At 41.7% G+C, this 13,610-nt stretch overlaps 1 protein-coding gene across 5 annotated transcripts in view; it reads right to left on the reverse strand.

Moving 5' to 3' along the window:
- The window catches only part of LOC104684955 (CREB binding protein), a 96,269-nt gene that overhangs the window by 16,272 nt on the left and 66,387 nt on the right, over positions 1-13,610 (reverse strand). For all 5 annotated transcript variants that reach the window (XM_039560010.1, XM_039560009.1, XM_039560012.1 and 2 more), the window contains 8 exons: positions 13,377-13,563; positions 9,439-9,557; positions 9,065-9,304; positions 8,500-8,588; positions 3,492-3,572; positions 2,724-2,780; positions 1,404-1,481; positions 851-918 (listed from right to left, as the gene is read on the reverse strand). In XM_039560010.1, coding sequence (XP_039415944.1) covers positions 851-918; positions 1,404-1,481; positions 2,724-2,780; positions 3,492-3,572; positions 8,500-8,588; positions 9,065-9,304; positions 9,439-9,557; positions 13,377-13,563 — 919 coding nt within the window. The remainder of the gene's footprint in view (positions 1-850; positions 919-1,403; positions 1,482-2,723; positions 2,781-3,491; positions 3,573-8,499; positions 8,589-9,064; positions 9,305-9,438; positions 9,558-13,376; positions 13,564-13,610) is intronic.

The raw sequence follows: 13,610 nt of genomic DNA on the forward strand, positions 1-13,610 counted from the left end.
GGCTTGTGCAGGTACAACATCACCCAGTAATGCCCAGAACTTCTAAGGATTGAGGAAGCACAAGGGAGGAATGAAGTGACCCTGCAAGTTCTGCTTGTTCAAGTGCCTGGATCACCCTCTTGGTGTCTACACTCACTTCATTCTTCTGCTCTCTGCACTGACTCTGCATTCTCTTCCCCCACCAAACCTCCATGAATAAAAATGTCCCAGTTATGTTCCCTGATGTCAAATGCCTGCACAGAGCCCTGTGTAAGGATTATGGAGACTGACACAACCTGACCTGGCATCTCCTGAGCCCCTCTTTAGCGCCCATTTCTACAAGACTATGGCAATGGTTACTGCCAAGAGCACCCAGTGGAATGAGTTACTCAGTTCTTACCCCACCACCTGTTCTGGAGGCAAGAAAAGCTCTTCCAAGGCTTTGGTGCTTGGCAGCAGCACCTGAACTGCAGCACGATTCATTACTACAGGTTATTGGGAGGGCACAGAGGTGACAATCGTTTTACTACAGTTCCAACACTACATGGAAACCTGGCTAAATGTAGCCAGCAAAGCGCACACAGCCCTGTGCTCCTTCTGTTCTATTTGTCCCTGTTTTTGCTTTTTAACCCTAGAAGAATAAGGACAAAGACATCAAACACCTCAAGCAGCAACAAGACTGACCACAAACACATAAACAGCAGGGCTTTAAAATGTTGATTAAAATTCGACAGCCTCAGGCTATGCTGCTCCCCATTTTGCAAATGTTCCTGTGCTCTGTCATAACAACACAAAGTCTCAATCAAAAACCCATTAGGGGTGGCAGGGAGGAGATGAATGTTGAAGATAAAAACAGAAATACCAAACTCACTTTTAGCACTGAATTTGTTTTCTTTGCGTGTTCTACCAGTTTTCTTCAGACAATTATCACAGACAAACCTATTGAGGAAAAAAAAAAGCCAAAAATTTAGCATAAACCCATTATTGGTGAGCTTAAACCCAATGCTTGAACATGTAATTTAAATGTCAGAGTACAATATATTTTTCTCTGGCTTTGAACAGCTTATATCACTCAATTTTTGAGGGATTGAAAGCCTTTATGAGCTGGTTTAACTCTGTCAAGCAGTTACACCTGCATTTGTGTTCTGTGCATACAAACTCCCCTCCAGCCAGCTGCCCTTGAGAGTTAGAAAGAAATCACACAAATCTGTGTGGATGAATACACACATTTTCATCTGAATATACTGAAATAAGACCCCAAATGCCAAAAAAAGGATGTTATTTAGAAATGCTTTGTCCCTTTGTACCCAGTTCTTTAAAAGGCTGTGGCCACATATTAAAGAACAAAGGCAGAAAATCTTTAATTACATAAACTACATCAGTGTCATTACACAAGGGGTAAAAAACTAACAAACATCTCTTACCCTGAAGGCCAAATAATATCATAATGTAACACACAAATCTGGTGCATCTTCCGACCACATTCTTTGCAGTCAACAAACCTGAGGAGAAAAAACCAGCAGCAAATCACTTTTGGTGTTAGGTAAGTAATTTTCCAGAATTCATCACGAAAGAAGGACTTGCCAATCCTCTGCTAAGAACTGAATCAACTTCACCAGCCCAATTTATGTCTAAGTTAAAAAAAATACTCAGAATAGATTCAGATGTACATCTATCAATCCACGTGCAAGTTATATCTGTACATCTACACGTATATATAAATTGCAAAATGTGCTGGTTTAAAAATCTGAAATGGGCTGTCATGCACAACTTTTTCTGAATCTTTTCTATCCTTTTCTAAGCAGAGTCTTGAATTTTCCCAGCTTCACAGGATCCTCAACAATACCTCCACAGATTTAATTTTGAATTGCTGCAACAACCACAAGCTGAATAAATGGCTGCTGAACTTACTGTAAATGTAAGGACTAGTCATTCATGAACCACCCTGCCAAAAAAACATGTATTAACTTGTCTTTGCCTGCATGACTCTGCTGTAGTCTTGTTTTTATCTTTTGTTTTCTGGTCAAAATAGTACGTCAGAATTCTTTTTTTGGATGGGAAAACTGTTAGAGGTTTTCCCAGTCCAGAGTGCAACACAGGTTGAGAAGCCAAATGCACTGGGGTCTATCTCAGTCCACCCTTCCAGGCCTGGGGAGGAGCTCTATTTAGTATTTGCCAAGACAAGCAGAGGAATCAAAATGTGTTGTGTCTCAAACTGCCAGAGGACATGGAGCAGGATGATAAAATCCCACTGCAGGGAAAGCAAGCCCGTGCTCCTGAGGAGAAGTTCAGCTGGGCTTTCCCTGAATCTCCTGAGGGTAACACATGGTGCTTTGGCCTTTGGGTGGGCTCAGCACTCAGTGAAGAGAAAAATGTGGTTTAGAACCACTAGAGGAAAATGCAGAAGTGCCCCAGGAACGCAGAGCCCGGGGTAAAAGGCTCTGGAGGAGGGAGGGCCATTCCCAGCCCTGTGCAGAGCCTGGCAGGGCACACCCTTGGAATTACCCAAATATCAGAAGTAGGAAGTGTCTGTGGAACAAGCTCCTGTGTTCCTCTGGGTATCAAAGCAGACATCAACTTTGGATGTTGTGCCGTGAATTTTAGGGCAAGATTCTGCAGTCTGTTTGGGCAGGGATGGGGGAAGAGAAGAGTTCTTTACTCCCTGCCCCATTTCTGCCCCGCTGGCTCAAGGACAAGTGGAAGCAGTGAGATTATGGGAAGAAAAACAACAGCCTGGTACTTACGGCTCTGGATCCAGGGTATCGTTTTTCTTCTTTTCAAACTGATCCTTAGAGATGGTTCTAGAGACAAAGAGTTAAAACTCAGTAGCACCCTTACATCAGAGGCTCAGACAATATCATGCATTGCTGAATTGCAGCAAACCTCAAGTCTGAAGAAAGCACCTCAGTATTTATTTTCTGGTCAAGGCAAGCAGTTCAGTTCATTTTATTTTAAGCTACAGAAAATATTTTTCCCATTTCATTTTCTGTGTAAATTAAAAGCAAGAGATACCCAAGTCTACACATAAAATTAAAATCATAAAGAACAAGGGAAGCTAATGTCAGTAAAGCTGCCACCTTCCAAACCACCTCATGTACCTCAAATCTGATTTTTCTGGCCAGGTTAAAGGCAAGCCTTTGGTTTTAGAAACATAAGCTGCGCTTCAAAAGGTGAGATACCAGAATTAGGTAGAAGTTTTCCATTAGAAAAGGTGATGGATTAGTGACATTTATTGACACAGCTTCCACTGGTCCCCTCCAAGCACATTATCCAGGGTCTGCCACCCCCTGGAATGGGCAGCTCAGCTGGACACAGGCAGCTGTGCTGGGCAGAGTAACAGACCCAACAAAGCAACAGCTCTTAATCCTGTCCCTATAAATCTCCTGTTAGGAAGGAATAAGGCATTTTCTCCCCAAATACCACCACAGGGTTTTGGGTTTTACTCCCAAACCAGGACACCCTCCCCCACCCCCATTCCAAAAGTCAGGATGCGAGGAAAGGAAGCGACTTACGTTTGAGGCTGGGAAGGGTCATCACCCAGGGTGACATTCTCCCCCTGGATTTCAGTGAAACACTTCTCACAGAAGTGATACCTGTCAGCAAGAAGGCCATATTTGGGTGAGCTGGTCCAGCACAAACACAGCCACCCAAGCACGGAGCCACCAACCAGGGCAGGGCAGATCACCAGGACCACGACGGAAGGGGGGACGTTGTTGGTTGATTGATGGGTCAGTGTGGACAATGAGGAGGCACAGAGGGAGGGGAGGGCAGGATTAGAGAACAGGGGAGGGAACAAACAGCACAGACGTAAGAGGTAAGACGCAAACACCAAGACAACACAGAGCAGAAAGCCAAGGCAAAGCACAGATTAGCATTCGGTCTCATTTCACACATCGTAACAAGTGTTGGGCCTCACATTCCAAATTCGGGGAGGATTCATGGAGTAGCCACCAAGAGCTACATTTGTATAGGCTTCAAATTTAAGAATTTGGATTTGATTTGCATCGCTCAGGGGGAAAAAAATACTTTTTGATTCCAGGCTTGCAACTGATTGAGTTTCCTTGGGGTAAAAAGGAGCCTGTCAACAAGCTTAAAGGACACATTTATTACAGATTTAAGTAATTAGGAAATATGCTGAAAGCATTTACTGATTCCAAGTCAAAACTGCAAAAGCAGAAACACTTGATATTGGGAAAAAAAAAATCTATAAAAACATTAAATTCAAAATTTGACTCTAAGATTAAATGTGACCAATTGCTCAGCTAATATTCTTTCATATAAATGAAACCAAATCCATACTCCAGACAAACATTTAACAGAAATGCAATTATGGGTCAGAGTTTCCAGCCATTTATCTATATAAATACAATATATGTATATATGTGAACAACATGAAATATTGTACATACATACAATATATTTATCAGGTACATTAAAGATGTGGAATTAATTAAGCTTTACAAATTGAATATGAGGCTAGGTACAATTTTTGGTCACCAGACCAAGAGCCAATCCAATTCATACTCAGCAAAACCAGTTCTGTAGTTTACCAAACCAAGCTGAGTAAATTGGAATACAACTCTATGAAAATACAATCTGCATTTGAAAAAAGAAAATAAAATCAGTTACATGGATTTGGGGTGGGGGGGGGCTGGTGGGTTTTTTGTTTGTTTGGGGTTTTTTTTGTTTATTTCAGATGAACTGGAACCAAAGTTGTCAGAGTCACAAAAAAAAAAAATCAAAAAAGGAGGCTAAATGTTTGGAAAGGATATGAATTCACACATGAACAAAGGTAACAGAGAGGCCACAGCTGTAAAATGCAGGAAGGCCACAAAGGATCATCAAAATAAAGGAGCTTTATGGAGAGTGAGAGAGTGGAAGCAGCGATGGCAGCACAGAACAAGGCAGGTTTAGTACTCAAACACCAGAGCTGTGGGGATGGGGAGTGTCAGAGGCACCAAGGAGACTCAGTGTCACAATGAACCAACAACTCAAGGATGGAGATTGATCAGTGTGGCAGCTCTGCCCCTTCACACACACCCTCAGACACCTGAACTACGGCAATCCCGGAGAGACCTCCCAGGCTGTGCTGTCCTGGAGACAACAACAGGCACTGGCAGGCACCTATGGAATGGGATGGATCAGAATTTCCTGGTGGGACACACCGGGGCCATCCCAGCTCTGGGCAGGGAAGATGCCCCACGAGCCCTCCCCGGGCTGGAGCCAGCACTGAGTCCCCACAGCACAGCTCAGGAGCCTGGAAACTCCTGGGGGCTCTGCCAGCTGGGCCTGGCTTTAGGAGCTGCTCTGGCAGCCAGGAGCCAGAACTGCAGCAAGCAGCGAGCCCTGCCCGTGCGTGGCACCGGCTCGGAGGGGAAGGGCTGGCTTCTTCCAGTTAATCCAAGCACACCGACACTGCCAGGACTGCCAGCCTACCCCCACTTAAACTGCACCCAGCTCCTAGGGCAGCTCCCCTGGGATTACACACATCGCCCTCCCAAGGAAAACCAGGCTTTGGGAGCTGAGAATGCAACAGAGCAAGGCCAGGAGAAAAACAAATGTATTCCATGAATTTGTTATCATTGGGGATGATAAATACATTGTGGTTATTAGGGAGGAGGGTTTCAGGAGTGGGTACAGACACTGCACATCTCATTTCCACTGACTTCCCTTGCCCCTCACACCCCATCCCCAAACTGATAACATAGTATCTAATAATTTTTTTAAAAACCCAAACATAAGAGGTTCAGAATTTTATATCCTTTTACACATCATCAGTTTATTTTTTTCCTATAATGTGCTTCTTTAATTTTTTCTTAAATTAAAACCCCCCATCACTAATTATTTTCCTTACTAACACAGTTGCTCATCATTTTAAGAGTCAGATTGGGAAGGACTGAAAGTCAGGAGGACCCAAATACAGGAGTGTAGCCAGAAAAATCCATGGCCAAGGCTCTTATTAATAATTTGCTACATTTAAACAGTCCCAGAAAAGGTTAATTCTGATCCATTTTCAGAATAATTTATGGGCTTTCAAAGCACTCTAAGATCTAATCCATGATATTAAAATGAGGAAATAAAAACTGAAGTACAGTGAAAATGAATCACCTAAAGATCATGAACATTTATCCATAAAATAACCAAGGTGAAGCAATAGCTGTAACTTATTATGGATATGGACCCTCAGAAACAGAGATCTGCCTTTTCCATGTCACCACAAATATTCAGCAAAACCCAGAGAAAACACAATATTCTAGTTCCAACAGCCATAGAAACCCCAAAGAATGTACTTATTGCAACATATCAAACATGAAAAGCTTTTCAAATGCAGACTGTTCAGGTGACTCCCATTTATTAAACAGCAACATTATGGTTCAATATCAAAGTCCAGAAAATGCTCAATCTCGGCATTAACAGGTGAATCCCCAACTCTAATTAAGTGCAAAGGCAATTCTAAATTAATAACTGGATGGCAGTGCTGACATGAAACACCACTCAGTTTTCTCAACTGCATATTCACACACGAAGCACATTTTCTGAACACTTTAACCTGCATTTCTGCCTTATTATGGAATCTAAACAGCTCTATACCAAATAATTAACTTAATCATTGAACTGTAGTGCCTGAGTTCATTTATTCAGTGGTGCCTAAATATTCTTAGTTGTAATTTAGTCATGTGATACACTGGACTTTAAGTGCATTCGATTTTGCCTGTTCTGTACACAGAAAATTCAAGAACTTTTGACCAATTAAAGATCTGCTGGAAGCATGGAATTTGTTTTTCACTTATTTAGTACTTGTTTAAGAACATCTAAGATTTGAAGATCATTGTCACAGTAAATTTGAGTGGTTTAGAGCTGATGAACAGGGGCCTTCTATGCAAAATGGACTATCACTTAACAATACGGTGATTAATCTTTAGAAATACCTTTTTAAAAGCCCCAATCCAAAGCCCCATTCAACACTTCGTTCAGTGGGCCTGAAACAGAAAACCTCAACCCTGCCCCAAACCACAAACCCCTACTCCCTTCTCAAGGCAACTGGATGAGCAGAAATCTATGACTTAAATGGACTTTCATGTTTATAATGGGCAGGAAACTGGAATATTACAGCACCCAGTGCAGAAGAACCCTCTGCTCCACCCACCCTGGACTTCTTGCTAGTGACCAACATTGCCTTCCATGAAATAATCCAAATGATTTAAGACAAACCTAAATTGAGAAGGCAGTTTTGAAAGAAGAATGAGCCCTTCTTCAATTAAATTTGAAGTTACTATTTTTTCCAAATACAGAATGCATAACATGGATGTGGAATGTGAAAAGTATTTTAAATTTTATCAACAGTGATGGTATTTAAGGGTTATTTTTCCCCAATGCCAGTACTGAACTGTGTCTTTAAATACATTTTAATTGCTTTCTCTTCAGCCTGACTTTTCAGAGTCCACAGTGGCTGTATAAAACCTTTTATGAGAGCTCATGAATTTATTCCCGCCTGTCAATACTTTCTGCCCCTCAAAGGGCACCCAAGACCCCCCACACAAGGTGGGATGACACATTTTCCTCTCCCCCACATCGTGCTGCTCCACTGTGGGGCTCAACAGGCTGAAAGCCTCTCCAGAGCATGTTTGGAGAGAAGGGATGGCCCAAAAAGATGAAATACAAGTGTTAGATATCTGAATTGATTCTGTGACTTCACAGCTGGCAAGGCTTAGAGGCTGCCAAGCCTCTGGAAAGCAATTCATAACTTCCTTTTCCCTGTTTAAAACAAAGCTTTTGTCTCAGCCCATTTGTATTGTGCATTTTATTCAGGGGGGAAGACACACATCATCTAAGAAATCAAAATTAAAGCCAAGTTTTGAGTTTGCTTTGTGATTATAACACTGGTGATTTAAGTGTTAAATGGAAAATTAATTTAACAATTGTTCAATAATAATAGAAACACCAAGTCCTAATATTAATTTAAAAATAAGAGAAATTTTAATTTTCACAGCTTCTCATGGAGTCTCTGGGTACTTTTTAACGCTATTTCCAAGCTAATTTAAATAGAATTAAGCACTGACTAGGAAGGGGAAACGTAAGTCTTGTAATCAATCACTGTACCCTTTACTTGGCAAATTCTGGCACTGACTTGAAAAAAACCCTGCATATTTTCACAATTTTCCCAGAAGAAGGTAGCAGGATTTCCCAGTGCCTTTTTGCAGTTCTGCCCTTCTCTCTCCAGCAAGCCCTGCTCCTCCTTTCATGGAAAACATGGACAACTTGACCTGCACTGAAGCATTGCATGGGGCAGCCTGGCTAAGAGCAAGCACTAAGGAACAGTGTGCCTCACACTGCAGAGCAGAAAAACCAACAGTCACCTGCAAAAGGACAGCATGGAAAGACAAAAAAAGAACCTCTCCCTGACTTAGCTGACAAAGGAAAGCAAAAGTTAAAAATCCTCCCCGTCCTCTGTATGTGCAGAGAACTCAAAAGAGATCTCACTTCCTGAATAAGGGAAAAAACCTGGATTCAAGGACTTACCTGTTCTGGTAACTGTAGTAGGCAGCATCCCGGGGAATAGTACACAGCTGCTTGCCATAGCAGCACAAGGTCTGGGGAGAGAACTCATACTGCAAAACAAGGGAGAAAAGCAGCTTTACAACAGGAGCTTTTGTTCATCAGGGATCTATTAAGCAAATCTGATGCTTGTGGGTATCAGAGGACACTGTCATGGTCATCACACTTTCCCAGGTATTGTGAATGTACCAGCACAGCCCTCTCAATCTGGTGACAATCACTAACTCTAAAAGCAGCTGATCCTTTTGACCTCTGCTTTATGGACATGGGAAACCAGGGAAGTATTTTAAAATTCCTCATGACTAAAGAAGGTGTCCTCTGAGGGAGAAAAATACAACAATAACAACAGAAGAGCAGAAACGCTATCGACCTTTTTAGCTCTGAACATGTTTCTAATAAAGCCGAACTTTTAGCAGCCCTTCCATTCAGTATTTCTAGTTAAAAAAAACCAACAGCACACACAAAGCTGAAGCTTTGTCTAATGACTGCTGCTGGGAAGAACACCCCCCTGGGATACTGGGATACCCACCTTGCGGCCGCAGCAGTAGCCCAGGGATTGCATGACGGGATCAATCTCTTGCTCAAACACCTCCGCCAGTTTAGTGCAAAACTTATAGACCCGGGAAGTCTTGCGGTTGTAGAGCCAAGCGTTGTTGAACATCAGCCACACATCATCCACGTACTGCCAGGGCTCCTGGTACTGCCCTGTGTCCAGCTTGCGTTTGATGGTCGAGAGATCCATGGGGTTCTTCACAATGTCGAAATAATCCTGCAAAGACACACAAAAACCTGCATTTTTAACAGGTTTGCAGTATGTTGCAAAATAAAAAATGGCTGAATGCTTACGTGAGCAAAGATAAAACAGGAGAGTATTTAATAGGGGTTTTTTAAATGCCAACTCACCGGAATCCCTAAAAGCTGAGGATCCACAGGCTGTCTGAAAGGAAGGGACTCTGGGTCCTGCCGGTACAATGCTTCCAGGGTGGGCATGAGAGCCTGGCGCAGCTCCTCGGGCTTGAAAACTGTTAATGGAAGTCAGAAAGGTTAGAAAATTGCCCTCCACATTTTCTAATCTCTTGACTCCCCTAAAAAACCCCCAAAGAACTATGCTAGCATAAAACTCTGCAAAGGGATTTCCTGATCAGAAGCAAAACCTCACTTACAAGAGGCAAACACAGCCTTGTATTTACTCAGATCACAGCAGGTGATATTCCCAAAATAGGGAGATGGGAACAACTCTAGTCCATAATGATACATATTCTAGAGCGTTGAAAACCCCCTCAAAACTTACACAGAATCACATTAAATCAATTGTTTCAACATGAATGAACCTTTTCTCCTCAAAGGAGAGACTGAGCGTAACTTTCCCTCCCTCCCTTCTAACCTTGTTTGCTATTTCCAAGCCAAGATTCTTCCAGCAAAACCAACTGCAGTGGACAGGGATGAAGAGCCAGCTCTACAGAGAGTGACCAGATGTCCTGAGAGCTGGCACAGGAATTTTCCTGGCCACAGTGTACAAACAGTCCTGGTCTGATGGATCGTTAATTGATTTTGAAAGTGTTAATACTTCCAGATTTCTATGCCACCACTTGGCAACAGTGGCATGGCAACAGCCATGATTCTTTCAGGAGTGGATGACAAGGACAAAAAAAGGCAATACATTTTCTGAAAAATAATGATAATGTGGAGAGTTCTTTGAACATCTCAGCAGTGCAATTACATTTATTTCCTTAGGAACAGTGTCTTTAAATAGGGAAGAATGCCTATCAATGAGGAAAAAAGAACTAAGGAAAGCAGGATGGCATCTAATATTTATCTACCTGGATGAAATGAGAATGATACTAATAAACTGGAGCAATTAATTCTGCTAAAAGCACTTGAATCAACAGGGCTCAGTGACCCCTTTGAGGCTGATCATTGCTTTTCCCACTCAAATGGTATTTTGGTATGATATAAATTGCTTTTTGGGACATCTAGTTAAAAATCTATGATTTTAAAGAGTACACACACAAAAAAAGGCAAGACAAGAAATTAAACTGACACTACTCCATTGGCTGTATGATCATTTCAGCTGTTGCCACAATGTCAGTCCCAACAAAATGGCAATTCTCTTCCATGTTTATCAATACCATAAATGCAGGCACTTTTCCCTACTATGGGCTCCCAAACTTTTATAAACAACTCTTATACATTATATTATGGAATTCTCAAGAACAGAAATAAATATTAAATTCCATTAATGAGGAACAGTATTCTCTACTGCTCTGATTCAGATAGTTCATATGTGATAATCTGAATTATTTAATTTAATGAAATGTAAAGGTCAAAAAGTACCTTTTAATAATCTATTCTGGCTACCTGCTTGACATTGCTTTTAGAATTTTCTCCTATAATAATATACGACTAAGCTACAGTATCTTTCAAAATAAATCCAATCTTATTTTAAACTCAAACTACAGAGATTTAGTGTGACTTTTGCCAAGTTCCTTAAAGCCTGATTATCTTTACTGATAAAGTTTATAACCCACTTTCATTTTGAAGTTTGAAAAAGAATCAGAATGAAAATCCAGTTGTTATTTCAATTTATTACTTCAACTAAAAACATAAAGAAAAGTTGCCTTCATCTTCAGCTGCTCTGCCTCTAAGGACTATGACTAATAACAGCACATTTGATCATAGCATCTCCCTGTACATGGATTTTACAAGGAAGTTTTGTTTTTCCCTCTCTCCTTTTTCCAAAATTAAATGCTCTCAGTTCTCCTCCAGTAGCTCGAAGACCTTTGTAAGGAGCTGGCATCCAGTTATCCCATTTTGTCTTGGATGTGTGGGCGGTAAAAAGAAAATGGGATCTTTGCCTGACTCATGATGACGTATAATCTACCAAAGAAGAGTACAATGCTACCTTTTTAGTTTTTTTGCTTTTTTCAAACAGAGGCAAGTCTGCTTATGATTACTAAGGAGAAAATTCATAAAGGAAGATAAGACATTTTCAAAATTCCAAGGACAATACACACGAATACACCTCAAACCCAAGCTCTTGCAAGTCTTCCATTATATCTTACAAAGAAGTGAAGAAACCTGTAAAACTCATCTTCAAGGTCGAACTAAGGCTGCCAGCTACAAGGAGAGAGGAGCTGCCCAAATGAGTATTACAGTGGGGTTTTTGAGACTGCAAGGGAAGAGGCAAGGAACCAGCACCTCCCTTTCTTGCTCACATTGGATTTGCAAAAAAAAGGCAAAATAAGGCTCTGACTTGCTGCATTATAGCACACAGTCCATGGCACCTCCCCTCAGTGCCTGCTATGTCCCAGCTTACTGTGGGATGCCCCCCAGGAATCTGCCTGCATGGGAAGAAGGAAGAATTCCCAATATTTTTACAACCCATGCAAAACTCCTGATAAGTCTCTTCAGTAGTTTTAAAATATCACCTATCCCTTCAGCACACTTGGCAGTAATTACTCTCCAATACCTCTTGGTTTATTCAGCATTTTAAGACCAATGCTCAATTAACACTGAACAAACTCCTTGGTGAGAAAATGTCACCATTTAAACTTGTGTCTGTGGTTGTATCTGCCCACGCTGCACGTGCTTTGAACTCCACAGTTACTGGGTGACAAAACGTCCAAGATAAAATTGTGTCACTGAAGGAGGAATTGGAATACGCAGTGACCCAGCCTGAACTGACTCTGTGCAAGAACCTTCCCTGTGCAAGCACATTCCTAACAGGCAGCAGTGATTCCTTCCACTGGGAATATCACTGGCTCAGAAATGCTAATAAGCTTTCCACTCCCTGTGTTACATTCGGGTTGGAAAAGGCTCTGCCAGTTGGTTCTGCAGCGCACTCTCATTTGGGTGCCCTGCTCTGCTGCCAGCTGAAAACACCAATCTACAGGGAAATGTGTTTTATAGTGATTTATTACAAAAAGATTATGGTTAGTAACCAAATGCAACCCAAAGCACATTAAGGAGATGTAGATTTTTTAGACATTTGCAGCACGTTGAAAGCTTACCTTTGGTCGAAAACTAAAAACTAACCACAGAAAACATCAGCTCAATAAAGCAGAAAAGACAGAGGTCTCAAAACTGCTACAAAACTGCAGCCACAAAGCCTGCACTGCAAGTGAAGAAATTTATTTCTGGTTTAATGATCTTATTTATTTCTTACTAACACAAGGCACCCAATAATTTATATAACCTGCAATACCGTGAAGCTTCTTTGAGTACAGATGCAGTCACACCTCAATCTGTGCTGATACTGTAGCTCAATTTAAGAGACTGCTGAGCAAATGAACACTACACTGAAAACTTTCAAGTCCTGAAAACCCAGGACTCTAAAATAAGTGTTAAGCCTCTTGCAGCAGTCCAGCCTAGGAGGAACACAGGTTCAGGAGAGTTCAAGTGCCTGATTCTCAGAAAAGTGACTGACAAAACTCAGGATAAAGGTGGTGTGTCCAGCCTCTTTAACAGGAAAAGAAAAGCAATGGATATCCTTGGTAACTGAAAGCACTCTTATCTACCCTGAGCTCTCCTGAAAGAGCACCAAGATGTACAAGGAGGGATTTATGTATTTAATTCCTCCAGCAATCACTGCCTTACTGCCTCAGTCCTTCTGGGCAGGCACTGCTGAGATCAAGGGCACAGTGACTTGCCTTTCTCACCTGATTCATGTAACATTAAAGGAATCCTACTTTCAAAATTAAGTGACAGAGTACTGGTCTCCCAGAGCTCCATGTGCTGGAAACACAAGTGCAAAACACACCTCCCAGCAGGAGCTGAGACCATGGGAAACAAATGTTAGTGAAGGCAAAGCACACAAGGGAACTCAGTTTTCATACACGTACTTTTCTTGCGGGGCTGAGATGGTGATGTGGATTGTGAAGTGGTTCCATTAGTGCCGCTCTCCTCTTCCTCTTTAGCCTCTACTTTTATTTCAGGCTTCTTTTCTTCAATTTCCATTGGCTCCTGTTTCAGTTCTGTTCCATCTGTTTCTTCCTTTATTTGTGAAGATCCTTGTAAATCCTCCTCCACCTTAAGAAAGGACGCAATGACAGGTACTGTTACATCTACAACCCAAA

The sequence above is a fragment of the Corvus cornix genome, chromosome 14 (assembly GCF_000738735.6).
Source record: "Corvus cornix cornix isolate S_Up_H32 chromosome 14, ASM73873v5, whole genome shotgun sequence".
In the NCBI taxonomy this organism is placed as follows: domain Eukaryota; kingdom Metazoa; phylum Chordata; class Aves; order Passeriformes; family Corvidae; genus Corvus; species Corvus cornix.